The sequence below is a fragment of the Schistocerca cancellata genome, chromosome 2 (assembly GCF_023864275.1).
Source record: "Schistocerca cancellata isolate TAMUIC-IGC-003103 chromosome 2, iqSchCanc2.1, whole genome shotgun sequence".
Taxonomy (NCBI): domain Eukaryota; kingdom Metazoa; phylum Arthropoda; class Insecta; order Orthoptera; family Acrididae; genus Schistocerca; species Schistocerca cancellata.
In genome coordinates, this window is record NC_064627.1 from 436,620,707 (window position 1) to 436,634,863 (window position 14,157).

The following is a 14,157-nucleotide window of genomic DNA, read 5'->3' on the forward strand; positions in this document are numbered from 1 at the left end:
GCATTTTCTTTATGAAGTTAATCTGTAAGCTACTTACGGTGTTTCTTTACACAGTCTGAACCTTACCCTCTTGTTAGCAGTGGCTGATGTCGACAGGCTTCATTTCACATCTGCAGGTTTTGGCATTTTGCATGATTTCCTGCACTGCAGTATTTATAACTGACTTTCTTAACTGTTTTTGATTCATCACTGCTGCAGTGTTTAGGCCTATTTGTTTGTTTTTGTTCATGTTGTGAGTGTTGCCAACCTATGAAATGATTTTGTGTGTGTGTGTGTGTGTGTGTGTGTGTGTGTGTGTGTGTGTGTGAGAGAGAGAGAGAGAGAGAGAGAGAGAGAGAGAGAGAGAGAGAGAGATTTAGTGAAAATCTCGTGTATGTAGATAGAGACGTGAGAGTTGTTGGGTAAGATTAGATTAGATTAGATTTACTATCATTCCAATTGATCTGTAGTGAGGAGGTCCTCCAGGATGTAGAACATGTCAGAAAAACAATACATGACAAATATTTACAACTCAAACAAATAAGCTAATGTCCCATTCCACAGGTCCCAAGTGGCATGGTCATCATTTTTTGCAGAAGTAATATTGTATATATATATATATATATATATAGAAATCAGTTGATTCTACTGAGAAATTCATCAATGGAGTAGAAGGAGTTGGCCACCAATAAATCCTTTAGGCCCCAATAAATCCTTTAGGATAAATGGATAAATTGTGCCTGTGGTTATATTTGTACTTTAAATGTTATATTAAATGGCCAATCAGTTTAAGAGTGTGTGGTTAACCAAGTTGATCTGATCTTTTATGAGTTGTTTCTTATCTGTTATGGTTTTTTGGATGTGGTAGTTTTCTTGTAATGTGAGGAGGTGTTTTTTGTTGTTGTTTATCCTTATGATTTCCATATCTGTGTCTCTGGTTGTAATTTTATGTTGGTGTTGGTGTAAGTGTTCTGCAAAAGTCGAATGATTTGTCCTATACTTCCATGCTCTTACATGTTCTTTGTATCTGGTGTCAAATGTCCTGCTAGTTTGACCTATCTATCTTCCATCACGTGTATTGCATTTCAATTGGTATATTCCTGATTTGTGATACAGACCAGTTTTTCCTATTGTTTTTGCAGAGTATTTCTGAATTGAGTTGTTGGTTTGGTGTGCTATTTTTATGCCTTGTTTTTTGAAAATATTGGATATTCTGTTTGTGTATTTGTGGTTGTATGTCGTTGTGTACCATCTTTTACTTTCTGTTTCTTTCACACATTGTGCTGTTTCTATTCTTGTATTTGTTTATTTCCTTTTGTGTGATTTTGTCCTTGTGTTGGTGGCAGTCGGGTGTTTGTTCTTTTCTGTTTCTTGATTTTATTGTTCAGGTTTGTTACTAAGTTCTCTTTGTATACATTGTTTGTGGTTATTTGTATAGCAAACATACCAAACATATTTATGAACCATGTAGAACAGATTATATTCAACTAAATAGTGCCAAAAGGTACAACATCGTATACTGGATTAGATATATGGATGATATCTTGTGCCTGATAGATGAACCAAACAATAAAATTGACCAGTTACACACAGACATAAATTCTGTTCACGATAAGATACATTTTACAATAGAGAAAGAGCAAAATAGACAGTTAAATTTCTTGGACATCACCATAAAGATTCAAAACAACCAACACACATTTGCCATATACTGAAAACTGACAACAACAGACATAATTATACACGAGACATCACAACACCCCAATTCTCAAAAGCAGGCATCACGTAGATACATGCTGCACAGTTTAAACACAATACCATTAGATACAGACAATTACAAAAAAGAAATGAATACTATAATACAAATAGCCACAAACAATGAATACAAAGAGAACTTAGTAACAAAGCTGAATAATAAAATCAAGAAATAGAAAAGAACAAACACCCAACTGTCACCAACACAAGCACAAAATCACACACAAAAAAATACACAAATACAAGAATAGAAACAGCACAATGTGTGAAAGAAACAGATGGTAAAAGATGGTACGCAATGACTTACAACCACAAATACACTCACAGAATAGCCAATACTTCCGAAAAACAAGGCATTTACCACTACCTCTCAAATCTATCCCATAATCACTGTCCAGGCCATGCCTCTCGTTCTTGCCCCCCCCCCCCTCTACCCCATCCCCATTCTTGAGGGGGGGGGGGGGGCACCCAACACCTCTCACGTCTCTATCTACATATAAGACACTTTCACTAACTCCCTCCCCCCCTCCCTCTCTCTGTCTGTCTGTCTGTCTGTCTGTCTCTCTCTCTCTCTCTCTCTCTCTCTCTCTCTCTCTCTCTCTCTCACACACACACACACACACACACACAAAATAATTTCATAGGTTGGCAACAATCACAACATTAACATAAACAAACGAATAGGAATAAACACTGCAGCAGTGATGAATCAAAAACAGTTAAGAAAGTCAATTATAAATTGTGCAGCACAGGAAATAACGCAAAATGCCAAAAACTGCAGATGTGAAATGGAGCCTGTTGACATCAGATACTGCTAACAAGAGGGGAAGGTGCAGACTATGTAAAGAAAGCACTGTTTTTAACCTAGAAGAATCAAAAAATAAATGTATAAATGCATGTGTCCAATTTACAGAATGCCACAGAAGATGCTTTATAAATAAAAGCAAAATGCTTCTGGTGTAATTCTATTTAATTACATTGCAGTCAGCTCAAGACAGATAACCTATAATAACACATAGTAATTTAGTGCTTATTAGTGTTAACAGTTTACCAATGCAGCAGTCAAAAGTAAAGTTGGCACCCCAGAAGTATTTGAATTCAAAGATAAAACAGAAACACACTACACATTTTATTTCCAGAACAATAACCCTACCCAGTAACATAAGTAATGTAAAGTTACACACTGTATATATCTTTGAATCTGATGCATCACATGGAAGAGTGAATGCAGTGTTATTGGAAGGAGCATAACATGGACTAATTTCTCAAGAGCTAATGACACAGAAGTGTTTGCACATGCATATGAAACATTTTATAGTACAGTGTTTAATAGAAAAATTATATTTCTTTCACTTTTTATGTTAAACTGTTGATAAAACATCAAATGCTGTTTTTAAACAAAATTTTTATATAAATCCCACAAAAGTATGACAGCACTGGAAGAATATGTCAAAACCATCAAAGCACTCCCAACACCACTCTGTAGTGAATTAAGAAAGTTTCTGTGATGACAACTGACAACCTTCAAAGATTAATAATGCACACTGTATGCATCTTCCTAACAACACCGAATAAATACTGATACTGATATTTCCACAGTCTTCCACACACACACACCTGTAACTTTGCACAGTAGGAACTGAGGATTCATCAACAGCTGCTACTTCTTTCAGAAGTCAGTCTAACAACACAAGTGATTAGAAAGCTTTGCTTGCAGTCATGTATTCTGCCTCCATTGAAGAAAGAGCTTTAATTTACATTTACTCTTAATTGGCCCTCCATGAAACTTGAGTAGAATGCCACCTGTTGATCACTTGTGCCTCTGTCTCCACCATGATCATCATCACTAGAAGCTTCAATATTGCAGTAGTCATCCTTCTCAATCTTATTGCCATGCCCAGGGCCTAATAATTGATTTAAGATATTTGTTTGAGCAATGGAAAATGTGTCTGTATTGGTGAATCTTTTAACTCTTGATGTGACATTAACTAAGTATGACAAATCTGGTCTTGCACCTTGTGTTAAATACATCAAACTTCCAACTGCTGTCTTCCTCAGTAGTTCAGTATTATTAAAAGAAGATTATGCACCTTGTTTCCATCCTGGCTCAATGAATAAAGATAATGGTTTTGCACTCTAACATTCTCTTCACATATTCGTACTGATTAATTTGAATACAGTTGTCGAATTTGTTGATTTACAAGTCCATAATGTAATCCATCTTTTCTACAGTGATCTGAGAATGTTTACTCTGCTACTCAATAAATTAGTTATTGCATCAATAGAGCCCATAGCCAGTCCATTGTCAACATAGAACATCAGTACCAAGTTTTCAACATAAAACATATATGGATCTGAACAGTTAGATCATAAATTACTTTCAGCATTTTGAGGCTTGCTTTAAACCATACAAGCTCTTCAGTAATTTGTATACATGTTGTGTACCATCGTCAAAGCCTCTGGTTGGTCCATGTAGATTTCATCTTCCAAGTACCATTGAGAAATGCTGTCCTTAGATACACCAATCATGTTGAATCACAACATTCAACAGGGCTCTCATTGGCTCTAATCTTGCTACAGGGTTAAATGTGTAAACATAATGTACTCCAGAATGTTGGGTATAACATGTTGCCACCAAATGAGCCTTATATCAAACCATTTCATTATTTGCATTTAATTTTGTAGAAAAAAAACCATCAATTTTCAGTCATCTCATTTGCTTCAGTTTTGTCAACTAGTTTCCATGTTTTATTCTTCTTCAGAGCATGATGTCTTCCTCCATTGCTTTCTTCAATTCTTCAGAATAACCTGACTGCACTACTTCTTTATAATTTCTTGACATCTCACAAAGTAGCATCATTCTCGATTGATGGGTTGAATCTTTGCAGTAACATGATGGTTTCTTCAAGTTTCACTGTACATGTAAATTATGGCTTCCTGTGTCTTTATTTATTGCTTCCAAGTTGGTCTCAGCTTGTCCCTCAGTGTTGTACAAAGAACTACTAACCATTTCTTCACTTACAGTTACATCATGGGTCATACAATATCATTAACCATCCCCTTCACAATCAACATTTTCACATTCAGATCCTGTAACATCTTCCCTTTCATCTACATCTGAATTATCAATAACCCTTGCAGTCTCCTGTGTAAGAGGTTTCTTAATTGTTTCCAGTTCAATTTTACATCTCTGCAGACACACAAATACATTTTTATTTTATTTTGTTTTTTTCCTCTTTCCAGGAAAGTAAACATGGTACCTGCACATAGCACCCCATACCAAACATCACCAAATTATCGAAATGACCTTCTTTCTTAAGAAATATGTCAATTGGAGTTTTATTTTCATTTTTGTGGGACCAGTTCAACTCGGAATGTACATTGCAGCCGAAACTGTCTCACCCTTCAATGCTTTTAGCAGTTATTCAGCAGAGCAGAGCAGAGCCAAGAATATGTCATTTTGCGAACTATTCTATTTTTCTTCTCAGCAACTCCGTTCTTCTGAGGAGTGTATGCCACAGTAATTGAATGTTTCAGTCAAATTGATTCAGCACACTTGTGTACATCTTTATTATGAAACAACTTACCATTGTCTGTATGTAATACTTTCACAGAAACTTCAGATTGAGACTTAATCATTTTAATAAACAGTAATGACTTTCCTTTAATTTCATCTTTATCTTCTCAAAAGATACATTACCCTGAAACTGGAAAAATCATCCATAAAAACAACAAAACATGAGTGAATAATTTTCTTCCATCCATCCACAAACTTCTGCATAAACTCCTCGTTTAGTGTGCACTCTCTCACCATTCACCAGCTGATGATGTTTACCACAGGTGCACTCCTCACAAGAGCTGATATCAGTTGTCTCTATAATCTTTAAAAAGTGGTGCACATAGAATTTATTTTAATTATCCATTTTTTCATGCCATGTCTGTAAAGTATCATCAGTTTCAGCAATAACATAAGACTTTTCTTGATGAACTACTTTCACAGCCAAACAATAAAGCTCATTTTGCCACTGGATTTGAAAAATACCCACAATTTGCCATCATTTTCAATTATTTGATTTCTTTCTTTCTGTGGAACTTTCTTAACATAAAACAAGTTACGAGACCACTTGGGCAAAACCAAAGTCTTCAAAATATTGCTCTGTTAATTGGAAACATGTAAATCCATTTGACCTGCACCAAATACTTCAATTTTTAAATCATTTTAGGATTTCAAATGGTTCATATATAGTGTACTAGTCACACTGATTTGTTATGTGAAGTGTTTCACCACTGTCAATGTACCACTCTTCACAGTCCAGTTTGTTTGAATCTACAGAAAAATTGTCGTTCTCACCATTAAAACTTCCTTTTCAATTTTTGAAGTTTCTGTCTGGTTATGACTTCTTGAACTTCCTACTGATGTTACCCTAGTTGATAACATAATATAATCCTTTCTTTTGTCTATGCTAGTAGTTTCACTTGATGATGGCCCTTTTTCACAAATTAAAAAAATCAAAACTACTTAAAAGTTTTGATCAGCGACCTACTTTGCACATGAAAATTATTTTCTATCTTCATCCCATTTATAATAATAAATTTTTGATATAATAGCTTTAGATGAGGTTTGACTGCACCTAACCTTCATTTTCAATGTAGTTTCTGTAGCAACACTTTCATCTTCATGAGCTGTTATTCTCAGTTCATAATGTAAACACCATTTTTATAACTTATTCCATGTTTCCTCTTCAGGACATAAATTGTGCCATGTATTATGCAGACAGTTTAATGTGGCAGCCTTAGGTGAGTGTGTTCTGACCTATAGATGTGTAAGATACTGATAGAGGTCAGGCCAGAAGTACAACATTCACGGCACTGCCAGCCTCGGCAAACTATTGCACTGTAGCCATTATCAAATGCTTTGTGTACTCCACTTTGCTCTGTGCTGTGTGTTGCTCACTTTCTTTTCTTATTTTGAAATGAGTGAAGAGACCATTCCTGTTATGCCATGGGCTTTGATTACAAACACTGCAACACAAGAAGGGATTGGCAGTCACTGTGACCATTATGTCACTTCTGTTTTCACAGGATCACAGAACATGGAAGTAAGATCCCAGCCCTGCAAGGGGGAGGTGGGGCTGGTTGGCTGGTTCCCCACAAAGATGATGTAACTTACCAAACCAAAAGCGTTGGTATGTTGATAGACACACAAACAAACACAAACACACACACACACACACACACACACACACACACACACACACATATCCATCCACACATATATAGACACAAGCAGATCTGTTGGAGCACTGCTGCATGTCTGCTTGTGTCTATATATGTGCAGATGGATATGTGTGTGTGTGCGAGTGTATACCTGTTCTTTTTTCCCCCTAAGGTAAGTCTTTCCGCTCCCGGGATTGGAATGACTCCTTACTCTCTCCCTTAAAATCCACATCCTTTCGTCTTTCCCTCTCCTTCCCTCTTTCCTGATGAAGCAACCATGTGTTGCGAAGAATTTTGTGTGTGTGTGTTTGTGTTTGTTTGTGTGTCTATCAACATACCAACGCTTTCGTTTGGTAAGTTATATAATCTTTGTTTTAGATATATTTTTCCCACGTGGAATGTTTCCCTCTATTATATTATGGCAGTAATAATGGCACATATTTAGTCCCATTATTACTTATCTCTTATTGTAAGTAGTAGTCCATAATATGCATTAGGCTTATATTCTCAACCATGCTCTGTGATCTGGGAGCTGAGCTTGGGATCTGTTGCAGCACTGCTGCTGTGCTTATGAGCTGGACTGAGGCATGCCCACTGCCATGTTGCACTGAGTTCAGGCTGCTTGATGTCAGTGTGCTGTGTGCAATACAATGGTGCTTGGTCTCACAGTCAGCAAAATTTGGGAGTCTCTACAAATTGTGTTTATATTTGTATATAAGCCACAAGGTTCGCACTACCTATTATAAGTGTTATCTGACAGATATCAGTGGCATTTGTGTTGCGTGGAGAAGAAGGCCGATGATGAGAAGTTTAATGGCCTTGATACAGAAATGTCAAATTGCGAAAGCAGTGTCAAAAGATGTGTGACTGCTGACTGTGGTTCTGCAAGAACATGGTCTGTCAATTTTAGTGCAGATGGGGGTAAACTTACATTTACAGTGATAGGAGTAAATTTGCACTTACAGAGACACCAGGTGTAAAAATACATTTTTCAGATACTCGGAATCCACTTGGTATTTTCGCATTATTTTATGTTGACAATGATGACCAATGAGACCAGCAAAATATGTGCTGAACCATTTGTAAGTTTCCATGCAGACACACACAAACAATGATTGCATGTGCACAAATGGGTACCAACAAACAATGAAGAATTTTATTCTTTGTTCACCATGTTATTCCTACAAGGTATTGTTGAGAAACCTGAATGTATTACTGAAGGAAACAAATTCTTGAAAAACAGATTTTACAAAAAGTAGTGTACCGTATTATGCATGAACTCCTTCAGTAAGATACTTCATTCGACTCTCAAAATGAATCACAATTAATTTGTTTATTTTCAAAATCACACTGCTGCTGAAAAAAACTTTTAGTTGTTGGCAACTGATAATCACAACAATCACTTGACTGGAGCAAAGTGTGGCAGAACTGGTCAGATTATGTTGCCCCACAAGAAAGTGCTGCAAAACACAGGAATAATTACACAGGTGAGAACAGACAGCTGTGTGCACAAATGCCTGCACAGCAGTGCAACAGCAGCAGGTAATAGTAAGACGATGGCCACTACTTGGCAGAACATCCTGTCAGGAGGTTAATGTGTTTTGAGCTATATACTACTCTCGGTTCACTCACTGCATATAGTGCTGGTAACTGGAGCTGGTGTTATGAATTTCGTTTTCATTGTTGTGCCCAGTTCTAGTAGTAGTAAGTTTCAGCTTGGATGAATGAAAGACAAATTATTTAAAATTGAGATGACTTAACTAACAGTTGTCATATATGTAATAAAAAAATTATTTTCAGTAATTAAAAGGAGCTTCTTTCTGTTTTGTTTTCAGGTGGGTCCTGCTGGTGCACAATTTGGACTTCTTGCGTGCCTCATTGTAGAGGTGCTTAATGTGTGGCAGATGTTACGCCATCCAGATCACGCTCTTTTGAAGCTGCTTTGTATCACATTGGTACTTTTTGTTTTTGGCCTGCTTCCTTGGGTCGACAACTATGCACACTTGTTTGGGTTCATATTCGGCTTTCTCTTGTCATATGCATTGCTACCGTTTGTTTCATTTGGGGAGTATGATCGTCATAAGAAAGTGGCCCTCATCTGGGTCTGCCTGCTTTCAGCAGCCTTCTTGTTTGCAGCTCTTATTGTGCTGTTTTATATTGTCCCTGTTTATGACTGTGAAGTATGTACTTATTTCAACTGCCTCCCAATCACTCGGGACTTCTGCTCCAGCCAGAACATCAACTTCAAACGTGAAGAACCTGTGGTATGACAAATGTGGCAACGGTTGGGAGGAACCGTTATTTTCATCAGGCTCCTGTCAGCTGGGTTACAAATGCTTTCTTGTGGGAAGTACACTGATTTCCAAACAAATGTGGACAGTTGGAAACAAGACTACAAGAACAGTCAGATGAGCTCCTGTACTGATGCTTTTATGCCATCTGAGACTGACTGCCACATGAATACTGTTTTACTTGGACTAAATTCCTACAAAATGATAACTGCAGTTTTCCTTCCAACTATGTTTCACAAGAATTACAGCCTGTTTTTTCAAAAGTGTATGTTATGAGTGCTGATCTTTGCCTTTGAGTGATTGTTTTATACTACCATCGTTGCCGGATTTATAATGTGCCAGATGTTTAACTCTGAAGCTTTAATGCTTTCTGAAAATACTGTTCATTACATATAATAGAAGTGTTTAGTGTGGAACTCAAAATACATGAAGACAATATACTAATAAAAAACTGTAACGACAGACTTCTGCATCTGTGGCTTAAAAAACTGATAAGATGCACTTGTTCTCTGTTATGAAGTCTGTCAGTGTTAATAGGAACATGTCAGAGAAATAAAACTTCACATTGTGTTTCTAATACCAGTGGGGGTAAGAGTGGTACAAACTGTTTTTAGGAAAGAGAATGTGCCAACTTTCAAACTGAAATGATGTAAGAGATAACCTGTGAGATTTGTTAAGTGAAGAAAACTTTTGTAAACTGTAATAATTGTTTCAGCTGCTTTATATTTATGATTATCTTTCTATCAACACTATTTTATTTAAACCTAGGGATGAGACAGAGATAAATGTACAGAACATAATATTGGTGAAACATGTATCAAAACTTCGCATTCCACTGTGAGAATTCTTGTTTTATTACCCATATTTATCCAGTATATAGCCATTTTACTCATTAAGTGTACATTGAACATATTCATTTTAATAGAATGCCTCATCCCTGGGAAGACGAGTTATTTTTTATATTTTTGGGGCATTAATGAAAAATATTTTTTGGTGAATTTTCATTTACAAATTAATGCCACATCATAAATTAAATTATATTTGTTATTTTTGTGAGTTAATGATAATATTTGCTCTGAAATCTCTACAAGCAGGATATAATTAAAATCTCTTTTTGTTTGAGTCTCAAAAGTCATCACTCTCACCATTATCCACACCATAGTGAACGATTTCACACATTAAGGCTCTAGGATGTGACAGAAGGCAGGACTGTGGAATGACTCCTTTTATATGTAACGAAAAAATCGCAAAAATGATTGCAACATTGTTTTACAATGTCTTCAGTCTTTTATAAAAAAAATCTACAAAAGTGATATAAAAAATAAAGCTACACACAAGTGTCTGTATAGAAACTGAAAATATATAGAAAGACTCATCATGTACAGTTTGTGATATTTTTTCCATCATATATAAATAAATATAAATATATATATATATTATAAACAAATCATCCAAAATGCTTTTTTTGAGCATGTGATAAACAATTTTTTAATCACTCCATCACACTGCAAGACTTCATGTTGAAATGAAATGGTATGATATGAAAGTGATGTAAGTTGGTCATTGGCATGTTGAGGAATCTGTGTATGAGTCAGCTCAGCATTATACAGCATGGGGTATGTGTCTTCCGTTAGTATGTAAAACATCTTTTTGAATGGCTTTTTTTATAATAATGCAAGATGAATGTGTGCTTTTACTCACAAAATTCATTAATTACTCATCACATATTCTATTTACCCATCATTCTCAGTTTTGTTTGATGAGACTGAAGTGTGCACTTGCCTTCTGTACTAATGGCAACAAAAGTAAGAGTAATAATAATAACAATAATAATTATAATTATGATAATTACAACAATAGTAATAATGTTTATTTAGTTTAAAACTTGTTGAAGAAAACTCTGTGCTGTTTTTTGGGACTTCCTCACAAGCTTCCAAATAAGAACATGCTTGATGCTCTCCTTAAAAATTTATTTGTCAGCTTAAAGTTTAAAGTTTCTTTTCCCTAGGGAAACAAGTTTTGAAACATTAATTCATATATGTAATGTCATTACATCTTAAAATCATTTATTTCTTTTAATTAATGTTTTCTTTTGTTACATGTTTGAAAATTGTATACATACATAAAACATTGCAATGGAACTGGAAAAACCTTCATACTAAAATGTGTTTTCATATTGAGCTGTATGTTTCGATACGCAATATTTGAGCCTGCAGGTTGAAGTTTAGTTGGTATTTCTACATCCACATTTTCATTGTGTAATGTTCAGTTTCACATTACCAACAATCCTATTTCTAATCAATACCCATAGAACATGATTTATGTGATTATTACATGTCTCGAACCAGTCTTAGGACTAGAGACCACAACAGTTATTAAACTGTTTTCATTTTTTATTATTTATTTATTTATTTTTTAATGAGACATTGTTTTATCATATGTCCTCAAGATCTCAGTTTCAGGAACTTAAGTTTCCATGCACAATCTGTTTAAATTTGTTTATAGAGGCTTAATATTTTAAGGCCAAATGACCTTTCACTAGTCTGTGCCCATGTACTAAATGCATATTTGTGGATGGTTTGTTGTATAGTAAAAATTTATGCTTGATCTGAATTTTAAGTGATCGTCAGTACCATACATTAACCTCTGAATATGGATTTTGTCATACTATAGGGCAATTATACATTATTGTGTCAGTGTTGCTCAAACAATGAAATACTTTCAGGTTTAATGGAGCATTTTCTTCCCATCAGAATTTAGTATTTTCTTTCATTGAAATGGCTGCATCTCTTGAAAGTAATTGAGATGGTGAAGGCCTGCTTGTCTTCTCTCATTCTTATTCTTAATATCTGATGAATGATCACAGTGTTAGGAAGAATCCAAACATACTTACATAAGTAATGAAGGTTTTCCCAAAGCCACAATTCTGTACAAAGGTAATGATGTATACTAAAGGATGACATTCAGCTGTTGATTATTTATCTGTGGATCTTATATATTCTCTGTATTTGTCTCAGAAATATTATTATTATTGTTATATTAATTAATTTTCTGAAGCTTTTTTGAAACTGATAGCAAACACCATACAAATCTCTTGACCTTAAGTCTTGTGTTGTGAAAATTTCACACATGCCCCTTGCTGTAGATCAATGAAATTAACAGTACTCCTCAAGAAATCTCAGGGGATGTCTGCATAGTAAAATTCATTTACAAAATTATCCATGATGTTATACAACTTATGGATGGTGTTCAGATTTTATTTGTATGCAGCCATGCAAAGTTACCCTGTAACAGTTCAGTCTGATGTTATTTGCCATTTAAGACAGTAAGTTTTGTTTCTACTTCAAAGTTAATTTTTCATTCAGGTCAGATTTTAATTTGGATTTGACATTGCTAAATATATAACACTCCTGAGATTTCCCATATGTATTGAAACAGTAAGAACATTTAAATAGTATTCTAATCTTAAAATATGTAATGTGTTTGTGCAACATACTTATCAGATGATATTTCTGTACAATAACATTTACATGTGACCAAATATATTTTGAAACTGAAGTAACCTTGAAATATGTTTCCATAATTATTAACATGAACACCTGGAAATGGCTGTACTTCCTGAAACTATGAAGTGCAGGTTTTCAATTTCCAAAAACAAATGCTTTTAGCTTTTTCTTTTTAATAATGTGGTTCATCATGTGAAAAAAATAACTTAATTTTAATTTGTCTCATATTCCACGTATGTATGGGAATATGTCACATTAATTTATTGGGATTGAATAGAATCAGAGCTGGTCACTGAAAGTATGTTTAGAAATATGAGCATGTTTCAGGTCATCATTAAGACTGATGAGAATATTTGGCAATTCTGCAGTTAAACAACAAAATGTAATATGCTTTATGTTCTCCATTATTGTTCATAATATGAAATGAACATGAGAAGAACTTTTATTATACTGGAAGTTTATGTGTAATTGTGATTTTTTCCCTCCCCAACCTAGATTTTTATATGAGAAGATAAACAGATGGGGTAATTTTTGTGTAAGAATAAAGTAAATCATTAATATAGCAAACTGGATTGTGTATTTCTGTCCAGATTTTACATTATTAGTCAGGTGCTATGCAGACATACATAATGTCACCTCACACTATTAATTATCATAATTTTTTAGCTCTGTGTGCAGGAGTCTTAAACTGGTGAGACAGTTACATTTATACTTTGTTTCCTCATTTCTTCCTCTCACATGGGCCACTCTGACATTCTCATTGTAGTCACATTTATGAATCCTAACACAATATGTGCTCTGCAACCCCAATTTCTGTGCACACTCTTCATATTTACATGGGCCAGTCACATTAATGCGACTATCACCTCTTTCAACATCAACATGCAATAATAACTCAGACAGCAGCACTAACAGAGGAAGGTATGTAAATTGTGTTGGGGGGATGCAGAAAACAATACAGTCTTTATCGTAATATGAAAACAGAGTGATTTATCAGACACTGAGAGGGCAGGATCATTTGCTTTCCATTTGTTTTCAGCCCAAGACTGGAATCATTTCCAAAATGGCTAAGTCTGTCTCCTGCTGTCATAATTAAAGTATACCGCATATGGCAAAATGCTGCTATCCAAATCCTGCACCAAGGCAACTGTGGTGCATCATTGGCTGTAGATGACAGGCATGAATGATGGCTGTGGAGATGTGTATGGGCAAATAGACATGCAAAATGTTTGAGCAACCAACCACCCAGATGAATGAAGGGGTTCCCAACAGTGTCTCCTCAATGACTGTTCAGTGAACATTGCTGTGTATGGGCCTCTGGAGTAGGCAGCACCCATGCTGACTGCTATCTATCAGTGACAAAGGTTTGAATTTGCACACCAGTATCACAACAGGATGTCCACTGACTA

General features: G+C 35.3%; 1 protein-coding gene across 1 annotated transcript in view; it reads left to right on the top strand.

Moving 5' to 3' along the window:
• The window catches only part of LOC126154805 (inactive rhomboid protein 1), a 378,989-nt gene extending 365,723 nt beyond the window's left edge, over positions 1-13,266 (top strand). The window contains exon 16 of the mRNA XM_049916186.1: positions 8,787-13,266. Within this exon, the coding sequence (XP_049772143.1) occupies positions 8,787-9,221 (435 nt within the window). The 3' untranslated portion in view covers positions 9,222-13,266. The remainder of the gene's footprint in view (positions 1-8,786) is intronic.
• Positions 13,267-14,157: the final 891 nt, after the last annotated feature.